Source organism: Chelonus insularis, unplaced genomic scaffold, assembly GCF_013357705.1.
Source record: "Chelonus insularis isolate UGA/USDA-ARS -01 unplaced genomic scaffold, ASM1335770v1 contig_128_pilon, whole genome shotgun sequence".
Taxonomy (NCBI): domain Eukaryota; kingdom Metazoa; phylum Arthropoda; class Insecta; order Hymenoptera; family Braconidae; genus Chelonus; species Chelonus insularis.
The window spans coordinates 998,431-1,014,814 of record NW_023276368.1 but is presented as its reverse complement, the minus strand read 5'-3'; the positions used below and the strand labels follow the sequence as shown (position 1 = coordinate 1,014,814).

At 30.7% G+C, this 16,384-nt stretch overlaps 4 protein-coding genes across 8 annotated transcripts in view; 2 read left to right on the top strand and 2 right to left on the bottom strand.

Moving 5' to 3' along the window:
• The first annotated feature begins 726 nt into the window (after positions 1-726).
• Positions 727-2,516, top strand: LOC118068726 (cyclin-L1). The gene is made up of 4 exons (XM_035086369.1): positions 727-964; positions 1,123-1,307; positions 1,398-1,982; positions 2,103-2,516. Exons 1-4 carry the CDS (start codon positions 740-742, stop codon positions 2,296-2,298), a joined length of 1,191 nt encoding a protein of 396 aa, XP_034942260.1. The 5' UTR covers positions 727-739; the 3' UTR covers positions 2,299-2,516.
• A 70-nt stretch (positions 2,517-2,586) lies between these two features.
• On the bottom strand, positions 2,587-4,695 carry LOC118068719 (uncharacterized). The gene is made up of 5 exons (XM_035086356.1): positions 4,393-4,695; positions 3,943-4,323; positions 3,567-3,845; positions 3,001-3,485; positions 2,587-2,919 (listed from the first exon to the last, which is right to left on the bottom strand). The coding sequence occupies exons 1-5, from the start codon at positions 4,552-4,554 to the stop codon at positions 2,769-2,771; spliced, it is 1,458 nt and encodes a 485-aa protein (XP_034942247.1). The 5' UTR covers positions 4,555-4,695; the 3' UTR covers positions 2,587-2,768.
• A 300-nt stretch (positions 4,696-4,995) lies between these two features.
• Positions 4,996-6,419, bottom strand: LOC118069174 (borealin). Its single transcript, XM_035087109.1, has 2 exons — positions 6,349-6,419; positions 4,996-6,266 (listed from the first exon to the last, which is right to left on the bottom strand). The coding sequence occupies exon 2, from the start codon at positions 6,047-6,049 to the stop codon at positions 5,153-5,155; it is 897 nt and encodes a 298-aa protein (XP_034943000.1). The 5' UTR covers positions 6,050-6,266; positions 6,349-6,419; the 3' UTR covers positions 4,996-5,152.
• Positions 6,420-7,571: 1,152 nt separating this feature from the next.
• The window catches only part of Syn (synapsin), a 37,646-nt gene continuing 28,833 nt past the window's right edge, over positions 7,572-16,384 (top strand). The window contains exons 1-6 of one of the 5 annotated variants that reach the window (XM_035085006.1): positions 7,572-7,607; positions 13,230-13,647; positions 14,699-15,029; positions 15,447-15,700; positions 16,030-16,165; positions 16,270-16,374. In XM_035085006.1, coding sequence (XP_034940897.1) covers positions 14,766-15,029; positions 15,447-15,700; positions 16,030-16,165; positions 16,270-16,374 — 759 coding nt within the window. In that variant the 5' untranslated portion in view covers positions 7,572-7,607; positions 13,230-13,647; positions 14,699-14,765. Of the gene's footprint in view, positions 7,608-7,835; positions 8,138-13,229; positions 13,648-14,686; positions 15,030-15,446; positions 15,701-16,029; positions 16,166-16,269; positions 16,375-16,384 lie in introns of those variants that run through there. The other 4 variants (XM_035085024.1, XM_035084997.1, XM_035085015.1 and 1 more) reach the window with 4 other exon arrangements.

Genomic DNA, 16,384 nt, shown 5'->3' with positions numbered 1-16,384 from the left:
ATTCTATTGTAGCGAACACAGCAGTGACAGATTAAATTATTCACTTACAATTTTACTCAATTAGCTCTCAAACGTTCTAATTAACAGATGAATAATTACGTTTACTTGTCTTAATAGAGAAGTGAAATTCCTAAAATAGGACACTTTGGCTTATTAATATAAATCTTAACGTACTTACTTACGATTGATTGATATCAGCTCAGATTCTATAAATAATATTTATATCTCAGGAAAGAAATTAAAAGATCCATCTGTAGATATTGTATGTACCTATAAAAATAGTTATGGATCTTTAGAATGTTGATGAGCTAATAAAAAATCAAATAGTAACATCATTACCTCGAAACTGAGAGAATTGTAAAGTTTAAAATATTCAATCATTTTTTTTAATTATAAAATGTTTGGGAATGCTTTACATGTAAATTAAAAAATTTATTGCAATAAATTGATTTAAACCTATTATTACTCTATTCTGACACGTATATTTAATGTTTATATTGTTAATAATAATTTTTTATATCATGATTACTGCGTTGTTTACATCTTCCTCACATGTTTACACGAATTCTGTAATCTTGATATCTACTGCGCAGACTTCATTGCGCACAGCACTACTGCCACCTTTTACACGTGTAAGGAGCATTATGAACTAAATATTAACCTGTCTCTCGGATGGTGTATAGTGTCAAAAAGTTTACTTGCATTGTTATTTAATAAATAAAGTATTAATAAATTAACCATGAATTCGAAAGAAAATATAGTTCCAACTTCTAAAACAACAACGGCTAATACAAAACCTTATGGAAAAATTGTATTAACGCTACAAAACTGTCTTTTACCTGAAGAGAAGCTCAACTCTACACCATCTCATTTGGATGGATTAGATGCCGAAACAGAAACTGATTTAAGAATTTTAGGATGTGAACTCATACAAACGGCAGGAATTTTATTAAAATTACCCCAGGTAAATATCAATTTTAACTAATTAATCATTTATTATTTGAGTTTTGTTGACATCATTAAACTTAACCTGTTGTTGTGTATAATGTTTGTTATAACTTTAAATTTCTGACATGATTGTTACAAGTATCTATTTATTCATTTAATTGATCATTGTTACAGGTTGCAATGGCTACTGGCCAGATAATATTCCAAAGATTTTACTACAGCAAGTCATTAGTAAGGCATAATATGGAAACTACTGCAATGGGTTGTATTTATTTAGCAAGTAAAATTGAGGAAGCTCCAAGGAGAATTAGGGATGTAATTAATGTTTTCAATCACGTAAAACAAGTATCTAGCCAAAAGTAAGTCTTCAAATTGATGTTGAAAACTTTTAATTCAGTACATTTTGTTTTGGAGTATTGTCATGGATAAACATTTTGTTCTTTTTTCAGAACGATTCAACCGGTCATTCTGGATCAGAACTACGTGGCCCTCAAAAACCAAGTAATAAAATCAGAAAGAAGAGTCTTAAAAGAATTAGGCTTCTGTGTACATGTTAAGCATCCTCACAAAATTATTGTGATGTATTTACAAGTTTTAGGTTATGAAAAAAATCGTGCACTAATGCAGCAATGTTGGAATTATATGAATGATTCTTTACGATCAGATGTTTTTCTACGACATCATCCAGAGACTGTTGCTTGTGCTTGTGTTTATTTAGGAGCTCGTCAGTTACAATTGCCATTGCCGAACTCACCGCCATGGTTTTCGCTATTTAAAGTTCAGGAGTCGTCAATTAGGGATGTTTGTCGACGTATATTAAGACTCTACACACGACCTCGTGTTCGTGTAGAAGAATTAGAAAAGAAAGTTGAAGAGTTAAGACGTCAATATGAGGAGGCAAGGACAAAAGCTCGAGGGGGGGATGTAGAAGGCCATACTCCAAGCCCTCCGCTTCCAAAGCATCATAATGCTTGGGGTGGTTTCATCAGTCGTAGTGGAACTCATGCTGTTCCTGAAAGAACAAAATCACCTAGGTATTTATCAATTATTTACTAATGAAAAAAAAAAAAAATTGTTAAATTAAATAATAAAACAATTTAGCAGATAATTAAGTTTTATTTGTGCGAATAATATAATAACAATTCTATTTACAGAAGATCAAAATCGTCAACTAATACATCTTCGTCTGCTCAACGAAGTGAATCAACGAAACATACAAAACGAAAAAAGCACTCAAGTAGAAGCAGATCACGAAGTCACAGTCGTGGAAGAACACGTAAGACCAAAAAAACACAACGCCGTCGATCAGGAAGCCACAAATCTCGTAGCAGATATCGATCACGTAGTTAATTACAATCAGCATTAGTTTTTATTCTTTAATTTTAGTTGATAATAGAATAAATTATTAAATAAAATACTACAAAAATAAAAGAGTCAATTTCCATACAATATCAAATATCATTTGAGTCTACATTATCATTTCATTAACTGAATTTCAGTTTTATTAATAATCATATAAAATTCTTACTAATTTCAAAGTAAGTTATTCATTTTAGCATCACGAAAAGGCACATAGATTTCATTAATGAATTCTCATTAAAAATCATTACTATTATTGTAATAATTGTGGTAGAATAATTGTAAATTTTATAAATACATCTAGCAATAATAAAAATATCATAATTTTCTGAATAAATTTTTGTTACTAATATCATCAATTATTATTCGATTAACTCTTCTCAAAAATAGCCAATGATTGTTGAAAAATAATTGCATAAAATACTTATGTACATATAAACAAACTATATTCAGCTATTAATTCAACTACCTCCATTATTGTACGATGGCCTACCCGCTAGTTCTAATAAGTAACGATCTGGATGATCTAACCAGTCAGCTGTACTTAATTTCACAACTCGTTGTTTTTCTGCTTCTTTAACTTGCCATTTCTTTATTTCTAACTGTTGCTCACTGTAATTGAATTAAATTAAATTTATTAAATATGTTACTCTAATCTATTTTAAGTATATGAATAATTTAACTTTAACTCACCGTGATTTTACATCACCACAGCCCCAAACAACAATGCTCACTAGCTTATGAGGAGCACCTCCAAAACTCACAGAGTTAAACGCTTGATCAATATTTATAAAAGGATTTCGCGTATCTTTCCCTGCACGAAGACCCTGAGGATATCCTCTAATACTTGTATTTAAGTACAAAAGTTTCGGTCCTTTCTCAACAAGTCTGTATAATGGCTTTAGTTCAATAATAACTGAGTCTTCATTACCCCAATAAAGGTGGGATTCACGCCATTCTATAGCACTGCATATACAATAAGTGGCGAATTCATTATTCCCACTATCTCCTTGAATAAATACTATTGTTGGACCTCGATATCCAAGTATGTGATGAAGAAAACGATTGGCTCCAGTCCCATGTTCATCACTATTGTATAATAAAGTCCAATGACTAGGACAAGGAGTTCTAGACATTTTTAATGCACTTGAAGATTCGTCTGCCTGCAAATCTTCTGCCTATAAATATTAAAAATAAATAAAGCTATACTTAATATGAAAAAATTTCCGTGCAACTTTACATTAATTTTAAAATTGTACCTGAATATAACAAAATGGTAAAGTAATAGACAATAACCATACATGACTTAAAGGTAACAAAGTCTCAGGTTTTTCGAAAGAAATTGCCTTTTCTAGAACTGGGGTAACTGGTTCTATATGGGGCTGTAATTCTTCAGTTGATAAAAGAGCTTGGCCATTTCTGTATGCAGTCGAAAATACATGAATTATGTATCGATGCACCCCGTAGACTATTCTTGGACAATTCGACCATAACCAATTACTTATGAAATTTGTTGAAAGACATTCTTTTCCGTGAAACTAAAACATGATAATAATAATTTTATGGACATGAAGAAATTTTATTCATATTAAATGTCATTATTAAAAATAAAAAAATTATTTGCCTTCAACTTACACAAGATGAAACAACAGCTTCAATAGTGTCATGAACAAATATACATGAATTAGGCCCACAATCAGTAGCTAATTGATACGAAGTCATTAACAACTCTTTAAAAGCACCAGAAGTAATATCACCATCCTCTTTAGAAGTAGTAGAGAACATTTTTACATACACATCTAAAATAGTTTGATCATTCATAATAGATAAAAGCTTCTCAATTTGTTGTTTAAATGCCGAAGTTCCTAAATGTTTTGATGATGCTTTAGACGCAGCATGAAGATATTTAAACAGTCGTGACCCCAAATTGGAGTAATGTGGAAATAGATATTTAACAAACACTTTTTCTGAAATCCCGTGAGAGTCGTCTTCATGTTGTGTCCTTTCTGCCAAAATCTGTAAATAGAATAAATATAGCACAAGCCAAATCACGAGTAAAAATAAAGTATTATTATTGTTTCGTACTTTGGTTAGTTTGTCAATAGGTTTGAAATGTGTGACAAAATTTTGTTCAATTTCACTAGCCGAAGCATTTCGACTTAATGGTGTAGTAGGTTGATTGTTTGCTGGCGAAAGCATATGCTTTTTTGCCAATCCATTGTTATGCCGAGTGACATGATTTCCCATTATGAAAAATAAGACTATTAATTCATATGGATTGCTTGATTAATGCAGTCCAATGCAATGTATTATGTATATATACTCTGTTTCTAAACTATTATTCACGAGTCACGTATACAAAGAGCAGTAACAACAGCGATGCATCAAGCGGCATCTGGAAAATGATAAGTGGATGCGTGCATTATGGGCATACAATTTTCAAAATAGGGACTTTTGACACAACAGAAAAGGTATACAATTTTGTGGTGATCCATGGGAAATATGACAAGCGTCGCCGCCTTTTTTTGGTGTACTGGTTTCAACTATGAAACGTTTAGCTCTGTTGGTAACTTAACGATCAATAATATAAACAAATGTAAATTTTTTTATAAAAATTACAAAAATTTATTCAATTTTGCAATTTAGCAGATATTGTTCATTAATAATACAAAAAAAAAAATAAATAAATAAAAAGAGACAATAAATTTATTGTTAAGTGTAAAATGATTAAGATATATTAAAAGTTTAGTATAATTTGTGATAAACAAAAATTATTTTTAGGTATAAAATTTTACACAAATTTATGATTCGTTGGAACAATATTTATATGAAAATTTTCACTTATTCATTCTCGGCTAAGAACTTGTTCAATATGATGTTTAAGAGTCTCCAGTTGACTCTTTGTATCTTCATCTAAATCCGGTATGTGAGAAAGTCTGAGGCCGTCTTTTGGCAGTAATGCCATAACATTTCCATTATTGAGAGGTACATTAACATTAGCCATACGTTCAGTACTAAAAGCAGAGACAAACAGAGGACTTCCTTGCATACTTAAGGCAACTTCACCAGTTCTAGGATGTCGTAAGAAATTTAGGGGAGTGTTTGGTTTGATTTTTGGAGTAACAAAATTTACTCCTTGAGATGGTTTTGAATTCGATGGTGCTGGTGTATTGAATACATTCTTATTTTTTAATTTCCGAGCAGTAGATTGTGACCGATCTCTTTCTTTCGGTTGAACCATTGAAAGGACTGGACTAGCTGATTGCATTCTGGTAATTCTTCTAGATTTCTTTGTAGACACTCTGTCTTTAGTATCAATTCTCGACACATGTTTTGATGATTTCTTTTGAGAAGCTGGAGCAGTTCCTTCTGTCATATAGCCGTCATCCGTAGATGCAGCAGTTTGACGTTTTAATTTTTTTGGTTGACGTGTTGGAAGGTGATTTGGAGAAGAATTTTCGTTTGCACGAGACATAGTTTCACTATTTATATTTGCATCTTCATTAAACAAATGTGCATTGAGCAATTCACCACGAGTCATTTCCCTTATCTCTTTAGGCAGTTGGCCTAATGCAGTATCTATGCGAGATATTATACGATTTACAGCCATGTTACATTCATCCTCTTCTTCTTTTAGTAAAATTGTTAACTGTTTTTCAATATCTTCTAATCTTAAAAGCACATCTTCTTGGGAAGAAGTTAAAGATGAGCCCCGTTTTCTTGGTTGTTTTGTACGTGGCATTTTGTTATTTTATATTATTGTCTTCTTTTCAATACTTAAGGCACTTTATACTTTTTTTAACAAATTCAAAAAAATAAGAAAAAAACAATCCATAAATACTAAATCACATATTACTTTTAATAATTAATCTTGCAAATAAAAACTCAACTTGCAGGTTAGGCTTATTTTTCTTGGCAATTATAACAAATTTATTTTTTTCCCCAGTTTTCTCCAATGTCTAAATTAACAAAAAACATAATTTTTTAAAAAAAAAACAATATAACTTTTAATAAACAATCTTTAAATAACCCATATCTTACCACTGCTAGTCGCTTCGCTTTGACTTTTCGTAACGTATTTATTTGATTTGATGTATTTAACCATACTCCCGGTCTTTTAATAATGCTAGATTATTATTGGTGTAAAATAAACCAATAAAATCGTACTTTTGAAAAGAAAAAATGACGACAGCGTCTCTATAGGCAGAAAATTTTTTTTCTGTTTTATCGATGATGCAACTTTAAAGTTCGAAAAAGATGCAAAGAGGTCAGCACTACTCTGAGTTAAATTTTTACTATACACTCAGTCGTAATTATAATTACTACTTTAATTGTTTATGGAAAACATAAAATCTAATTATTTGTAATCCTAGAATTGATTTCGAATAATTATAAAATATCCTCAAACTGTGCAATTATTTTGGTTGAAAAAATATTCCATTTGCACGTATTAAAATGTTTATTCTCTCGACAACATGAAATATTCATGAAAAAGATAGATTAGATTGTAAATTTTTATTATCACATAAAAATGAAAACATTGAAATATTCCAAACAAGTAATTATAATTTTCTAAGATTTTAATTCGTAAATAAGATTGATATTTATAAATGAACGCAGTATAATAATTTTCTTTGATACTCGCGTCAAATACAGTAATAACTTACGAGTAAAAAAGAAAAAATAAATTAAAGATAATATATTTTCTTTTTTGTTCATATTTTTTTATTGTCATTCAAATAATTCATTCTAACTTTTTTCATTAATTTCTTTTTTTATAGCCTAAAAATCAATGAGCCCTCGAAAAGCTATAATTTATGACAGAAAATCCGATAATAAACACTTCGCAATGAAAGCAAAACAGACTAGGGGATCGAAGATAAAAAATATTTTTTTCTTCCATTCCATAACAAGTTAACTTACAATTTGTATTGGGGTGTGCAAATTCGTGTATGCGACTGAAGCTCATTGATCACCACAGTAATATGCTCTATTCACATGACTGGAATTTAAGCATTCCTCTTTTCACTCTCAATCCTGATCCTGATGGGGGATGTGAGCACATGTTATTGAAGTAGAAGTTGGAACCTCGACCCAATGATCTCTTTTGGGAAGATATTGTGCTGATGGCTGACAGTCAAGATAGTTCTGATGGGGAGTTTTATGTGCGTTGTCTGGGATTTGATAGCGCAGTCGCGATGATATCGATTTATTGCAACCTGGGCGACACCCTTTTGGTTGTCTCGCGGGTTTCACTGCTTCACCGGCAAACTAGTGAGTAGTACACACACACGACATAGGTAAGTTCACTTGCATGGATCATTTCTTGTACGTTTTTGTGATCAAACATTGGTTTTTAATTATTTAGGTGCATTTTTTTGACTAAAATTGATAGAAATTATCAAGTAAAATAATAGCAGTTTTACTTCTGAAAAATATTGAATTATTTCAATAATATCTATCTTGAGTCTACTAGTTAAACATTTGAAATTGTCATCTCAGCATTTTTAAACTCGCCGCAGAAGACGTTGGCCATCGCTGGACGTACCGATTGCGCAGGTTGATCCCTATAACCACGCAGACGTGACGCGCGTACCAGTTTCACGTGATCGTTCATTTATCGTTGCTTCGTCTTGTACGAAACAGACTCCCGGTGGTAATATCATTGAGACAACGGGCGGAAAATTGGTAAATTACGTTCTTTTTGGATCTAAGACAGTCTAGACTGTCTTATACACTGATTGTTAATAAAAAGGGCTCTGTTCAGTCTTGCTCGATTGATTTTATTCTTCTTTTGCTTCTTGACTGGTGTATATCACCAATTATTCAGGTAAGATGCTTTGATTTTTCCAAAAAATCTCTAAATTATTTTCAATCAAACTTGAATGAAAATTTGATTTTTTTACTTCACGTAGTTTTTTGAGTTTTTAATTGACATCTGACAATTTCATTGAAAATTCTCAAATATCAATAATGATTTTAAAAGTTATTCTTAATCGTTTTTAAAAATTCCAAATTTGTAAAAATAAAAACGAATATAAAATTTCTATTTTGAATGAATCATTTTTAAGATGCTTCCAATGTGAAATGAGGGTTGCAAGATATTGATTAAACGTGAAGAAATTATTATAATTCATAATTCTTTTTCCGCCCTAATTTTATTTGTACTTGGTAAAAGAATTTTCAATGAAATATATAACTTAGGAGTAATTGAGTTGAACAAATTTTAGAGAGTTAATTAATAAATATACTTGACTAATGGTTCCTTCAGTAGATCTCAGTAATTAAATAATTATATTAGTTGAGCCATTATATTTTATTGATATAAATCATTTGAAATGAAATGAATTCTAGTATGTTAGTGGTTTGAACTAGTTGAAAAGCATCATTTTTCTCTTACATTATATATGATGGTAATAAACGACAGATCGATAAGTTTTCAAATTCGTGTCAGTTATGTGATCACGTCGAACCCTAGAAGATAAATGTAGGTAATTTTTTTTCATGATGAAGTACATAAGAAGATATCGTCAATTCAAATATACATATATCATTAGTATTATAGTTTGAAATCCACTTTATCCTTTAAGGTGTGGAGTCTTCGATAGTGTTATACACCCACATTGATCATTCATCTAGTTATCTCTACCGCTATTTCAACTAACTTAATTCAATCGTATAATAACTTGAGTTTTCACTGCTATTACTAACACAATTTCTGAATCTCACGCAATAAGGTAGCTATTGAAAATTCAATCTCATTTTATATGTAGGTTTGCAGTTAAGATTGAAGTGTTATAGGGAGAATATTGGATCATCTATTAGACTATTGAGTTCTGAATATTTTTGTCGTGATTCCAAATGGTAATTATTAGCTTTAAGAATATTTTCTTGAAATGAAAACATCACGTTTGATACGACCTTTTAATTAATTTCTACTTTACTTCATCAACAACCATATAATTGCTTACTTCTTAGACCAATAATCTGTGCTATTCACTTCTTCATGGTGGGTTGTTATTAAAAATACGATCTCATCAGCTTTGATGTGAAATAAAAACACAAACAAGAGATATTTTATTCTGGGAGAATAACCACCCATTCGGCAATCAAACTTTTACATATTTTTTTAAACGTTCCATTTCCATGCAAGAGTTATTTTTCAAATAAATTGTTTCAACATTGGTGATTAGTTTTTATTTAGAAATGAAAATAACTGTAGTAGAGTTGCATAGGAAACCATTAGCTATTGATATAGGTCATATTGCTCAAGGGAAGTTTTAGATAGCATTGATAAAGTACACTACAATGAACTTAATAAAAGTAAATTAGTTAAATTTTATATGACTGTAATTCTACATATAAAATAATTTAATTTTGGAATGAACAAAGCTTGTATTAGTGAAATTGAATCTCTATAAATAGTATTGAATTAAATTTTCAATGACACTTGACGTTTGATCAAATATAAATATATCAATTAAATTAGCATTTATCTTACTGATAAAAGAAGAAGGTGAATATTAGCATGAAGTGATTATTATTAAACATTGAGTTTTATAATTAGAAATAGATCAAACGTAGTGTGTAAAAGGTTTTAGGTTTGGACTCTTCATCTTTATTTCTGTTGGAAAATTGAAGTTTAATAAAAAATATAGATAATATACATCTATATTTCAATCGTGTCATGACTTTTGACCTTTCATTCAGAAAAAGATCTTCGAGCTACACAGCAGTTTAATAGTTTTATCCAAATATAGATATGGCAAATTGCCATGGTTTACTCTTAAAATGAATGTTTTTCACTTTCTTGTTAATATCAACGCCCGAGGGGCTGTCCCCTTTTCCGTATAAATTTCACTCTGTGCTACTGTATGTACATAGATGAACCATCAGAATTAACATGGGTGATATTCATGAATTCAAAATTGTCTGCTATAGTTCATTATGTATTTCATCAGATGCATTTGATAACTATTTCTCTATTATACATCATTTCTTTACAAGTGCTAGAACGAAACATGTATGTTATCAAGCTTGTGGATAGCAAACAAAAAGGATGAAAATGAATTTTTATTCAATATCTACTCTCATGTTAGAATTACTTGATAGAAAATTATATGAAAAATGTATTTCTTCATGAAATTATTTTATAGATAGAATTTTACACTGCTAACTTTTTTCTATGCTTTTACATATCTATGTGTAGGAGATTTATAGCATGATATATCTCTAAATTTATCCTAAAATATATTCTGGTCTTGAATAATCTTTAGAAAGTTTTACTTTGATAAAGAAATTATTCAGGAAGAAAGAATTTTATTTTATAAAAAAAAAATCATCTTGTCATAGTTTTAAATGTAAGATGTTTTAACAAAAATTTATGAATTCTAACATTTTACCATGTTTAAATAATTTTTTATGTTTAAGTACTCCAATGATTCTTATCCACAATTTAATTTCTATTTTCATGTCAGTTTACAAAATCGTGATAAGACTTTTAAAAACATACTAACTATTTAACTTGCTATATAAAAGTAAAGTAGAATATTATTTATTTGTTTTTGCCAGGAATAATATTTAGCTAAATATAAAAAATTGTGTAACTATTTTTCATTTCTCATGGGATTTAAAAAGATAAGGTACTTAGTCTAATTCATTGTCTGGGTACTTGAAACCATCAGATATAATAACATTTTTTTTTACCTTCTATGATTCCTTATTAACAAAACCTACTAGACTATTTCTTGTTATCCTCGTCATTTCATCATTAATAAAATATCATCCTTAAGCCTGGCTTTATATTTATGAAAGGTCGTACATGTCCCTAACTTTACGAGCCAATTTGTTAGTTGTTGTATTACGTACTTATCTTTCGTACAGAATTATTAATTTGTGGAATAAATCTTTATTAATTTGTACTTGTAACATTTCAATTTTTTAATTGAATTTTAATGTATACTCTATTATTTATTTCATAATTAAAATATCAAGGAAATATTGAGATTTTTAATAGAAGGAAAAATAAAATTGAATAACAACATTTATAGAGTCTATTTAAATTGTATAGTGTAAAGAAGCACTATTGAATTTAGAAAGGTTTGGTTATTGGTATTTAAAATCACCATAATGTTAAACTCACAATGGATATTGCTTGTTCTTTAATTTATCCTGTAGAACTTTATAATTATTATGGAAAATATCTTCAACTAAGAAGCTAAAGTTTCTTTACTTAAGCTAAAGAGAAGCCAAATATGCAATAGTGGAAGTACACGAAGTTGATGTCGTTAGGGTCGATACGATAGCTTACCCTTAAACTAGAGTAGGAGAAAGAGAGAAATCTGAGAATATTTGAAAGGGCGTTGGCTTCACCCTTTATTTCCAATTCATTCAAATTTCATCTTTAAAAGGATTTTCAAATGCAATAAATATATACATATGTTTTTATTTTATTTTTTTTACTTTTACATTTTTTTTTCATTTATTTTCAGATTCTTAAACCTCTGGTCGTTGGTTCTATGATTTTAGTACTTGCTTTTTTCCTTCAGTTGACTGAAAGTGTACTCATGCTCACAAAGCATAGAAATAACATAGACGAAATGGTCAAGCAAAGAAAAAAACATGAAATAGGTGACTTTTTGAAATTTTTCCTTCTTTTGATGAAGTAATTTTTAATGCAAAATTTGAGATTCTTTACTGTTAGTTGGATTACATCAGATTACCTTAGTTTTAAAAATTTTTTAAAATAACTTCTAAGATATATCATTTATTATAAAATATGATCTCATTGAATTTATCATTTTTTTGTATCTTTATTTTTTGTGATCCACTGCTTATTATATTTTTTTATCATCTTTATGGAGTATGTTTTAAGCAGTAATCTCCTTACGTAGCTTATTACATATACAAAGATGTAATTCAATACAACTTTATAACCCTGTAAGGTTCAACTATCAAATCCACCAAGTCTGTTTAACATGAAATATTAATTACATGATCTTTAGAGTTTTAAGATTTTCTATTAATTTTAATGAATTAAAAACAAAATGTAAAATTGTAATTATTCTCTATTGACTATAATCACGATAAAGTATCACATTAATACAAATTAATAGTTGAAATGAGTTAGAAATGAGAGGTGAATGAAACAATAGTTGAATTGTCACAATACAGAAAATACATATTAATGAGGGGGAACTTTGTTGTTTTTTTTTTTCAAGTAGAACAACTAGAAATACGAATGTTAGCATTCATTTGCATATTCAAGCGACAAAAGAGGCAAAAAGAGAGGGTGAAGATCGAAGGGTAGGTGTCAGTGCAAAGTGTGGTGCAAAGGTATAAAGTAAAAACAGTTAGAGAGATAGGAAAGTCCTGATGCAAAACATGCAAGTCAAGGATCGTAACACCAATGTTAGACACCATTTTCATAGTATTTGTTAGATTTCAGTTGAAAATTATTCGTGACATAAATATGAAGTTAAAGTTATGCTTGTACAAAAAGTAGATAACAATGTGTAGATTGGATATAGTGGCTGTGAAATGAAAATTAAAGTCTGGTGACATAGTTTGTGTTTCATCACCAAAATTGTCTGAAAAACTGAAATGATTTTTGTTACTGTAATTTTATAGTTATTTGTAATGAAGGATATCTCAGCTTACAAGTTTACAAGTTAGTCACACAGTAACTAGGCTTTATTAATCTCTTGGTGATAGTTTAGAAGCTTTAGCTGATGTATATGCTAATTATCTAGCCTCATAAATGGAACATTGTTGGTTGTTGTTTTTGATTTAGAAAAGTCTAGTCTAGTGATAAGGTAAAGACATTAATTAATGATTTGATGCTAATTTGGTGTTATAAATTTCATTAGAAAACTGATTTTAACCGTAGTTGATTTATTTTGTATATTTTTTTTTTGTTTCAGATTACAACTTGGATTGTTTAGTTTGTCCTTCTTCACCTCTCTTAGTTAACCCTTTGATTTCACGTTAATTTACGTTCAATTTTACTCTACTAAACAAGAATATCAATAGAAAAACATCTTGTGACAATTTGAAAGAGTCAAAAATCAAGGAGAATCATTCAAATCTGTGACAGACCGTCGACATATTAATAAAAAAAAAAATCAATCGTTTACGATACCACAAAAGATTTTGACTTTTTGCTTTATAAAAAAATCGAAAACCATTTTGTTCAAGTGAAAGAGAAAAAAAAAGAATCAGCAAAATTACAGGCCGCGGCGGTTGCGCCAAGTATTGTGGAACTGCTCCATCACCCGGCAACATTTCATTCTCCAGCTTCCGGCAATCTTTTACTTCTAATGTCAACTACCTGAAACGAAGGTAAGCTTAATCATTTTTTCCAGCATTTTATAATTATAATGATAATAATAATATTATCCAATGTTAAAGTTTTTAATTCAATCACAATCTTTTTCACCAGATTATTATATTAATTGATACTTCAAAATATTTCTTATTCTATGCATGATGTTTGAGACATGAAGCTTGCAATATTTCAATTCATGTAATGATTTTAAAAAATAATCTTTATTATAAAAAGTTCGTATTTCATTGGATCATTAGAATTCGTTCATTAATTTTGAACATTAACTATACGTAATCATTTATTAATCTGGGTAGGGTCAAAGAGGGAAATGAATATTATACAGAGATTAGTAGAGGAAGCTTGAATTCTAAGCTCGTATAGTACAACTTGTTCACCACTAGCATACTATGAAATTATGACGACACTTTAGGTTATTTATCATGTGGTTAAATCGCCGTTCAATTTCAATACAATCTCAAGTTTGCGGTGTACAGGGTTCTATCAATAGTAAAGCTATTAATGTACGATGGATTGTATTTACACACAACGTGTGAAGCTGTGATCCATTTTCCGGACGTAATATCTTCATTCTCAATACCTAACGTCACATTGTTTGAAATAAAATACCTAATATCTTTAAATTCAAATATATTACTTTACGTGAATTTGTTTTGAATTGTTTGCCACGAAAACGGACTTGATAAATCGTTTACTTAGACTATAAGGAGATCATTGGATTCCATCATCAAGAAAGTAATAAGGACTGGTATATAAATTCATCTATATGCACACATGATCATAAACCATCCAGCAATAGCCATAGCTTTGCTTCAGCAATTATTTAAGGAATTTTGTATCAAATGCCTTAGCCATCAACCCCCTAGGTGACATCGCTCGACGCATCTTGGTGGTGCATGTGACCGTTATCGTTAATAATTGCGGTTGCAATCTCAGGCACTCACTTCATAGCTTGGCAGTTTCACTGTTAAGTGTGGTTTCATGCAAACTTAAGACCCCCCAGCCCAATTATCTCTATCACGACGACCACCATAGCTTGTCTTCTAGGTTTTCGTCAGGGGACTTGAGTTCGGAACTCGATGATGAGCCGGGAACCGAACGAGGGGTGGCCCCCATGACCCGTCAGGACTCTTCGACACCTTATCAAGGAATTCCTGATCGGCCATTACAAACTCAACCAACTGCAGCACCGCCTCCTGTTCAACCACCAGTTCCTGGAGCTCCACCATCTCATGGTGGAACTCACGGTGCTGGAGGTGATTTAAGTCTCAATCTGAGACCTGGATCCAGAACAACAAGCGCACCCTCTTCACCTGCTAAAACACGCGAGAGTCTGCTCCAAAGGGTTCAGAGTCTCACTGGAGCAGCACGTGATCAGGTAACAATACTTTACAACATTTAGAAATAATTCATTTCTTCAATAAAAGTTGTTGAGTTGAACGTGAGTTTGAAACATTGAAGTTAAGTTGAGATAAAGGTTGCTTAACTCTTGTTAAATACCGATAAAATCCAATCATTCAATTTTCCCAGGCATGAGACTAAAACTCTAAATAATATAGAGTCGTGTTAACTTCGTGACATCGAAAATGACCTGAAATAAATGATTAATCAGTAATTATAGCCTTTTTGTGCACGAACTTTATTTTTATTATACCCTTGTAAATAATGAAAGATTTGACCACTTCCCTATTTCAACAATATTTATTGACGTTGCTCAATATTTATTGATGGCCAAGAAATTTATTTGAGTTTTTTACAAGAATTATTGACACAGAGAATGATATGGTTTGTTTAGGGTGCGTCAATTCTTGGTGCAGCCGTAGGCGGTGCCAGTCGAGGTTCTTCATACAATAAAGATCGCTGTTTCACATTACTTGTGATTGACGACCAGAATACAGACTGGAGCAAGTATTTTAGAGGACGTAGGCTTCATGGTGACTATGAGATCCGCGTGGAGCAGGCTGAGTTCCGGGAGTTGTCTCTCACAGCCAATGAAACTGGCGCCACTGTTTCCATGGCTGTCTTCCGGAATGGGACCAAGGTCATCAGGTAAACACTCTTCCAAGTCTTTAACTTGGATAGTCAATATGATAAATCAAGACGAAAAGTTTAAAAAAATATTCAGAGACTACAATAAACTGCATGCCAATAAAATCGACTGGATCAAATCATCCAATTGCCTTCAGCATTATCTATAATTTATTTCTCTGCAACGATATACCAGAGAAATCTTGTCTGAAGATGAAAGAAAAATTTTTATAATGGTTTTGATATTGAAAAAATTTTTCTTTTCTCCTTAAAACTCATAATTTTAACATAATCTTTTTGGATAAAATTGTTGTAATAATTTATTGTTTTTTTTTTGTTTTAATACATAGATCCTTCAAACCGGACTTCGCGTTAATTCGCCAGAATCTTCGAGATGCTGGTGAAGATTATAAGAGCATTCTCTTGGGTCTCATGTACGGAAGTGTTCCAAGTGTGAATAATCTTACAGCAATTTATAACTTCCAGGTAAGTTTTTCATTTACCACTGATGAAATTTTGTTCTTATTCAAGAGTATAATTTAAATAAATTGCACTGATGGGAAAAATTTTCTTGCTGTTATGTGCTATAGGACAAACCATGGGTTTTCGCGCACTTAATCGGTCTTCAGCGTCGTCTTGGAAAGGATAATTTCCCTTTAATTGACCAAACTTTCTACCCTAATCATCGAGAAATGGTGAGTGTAA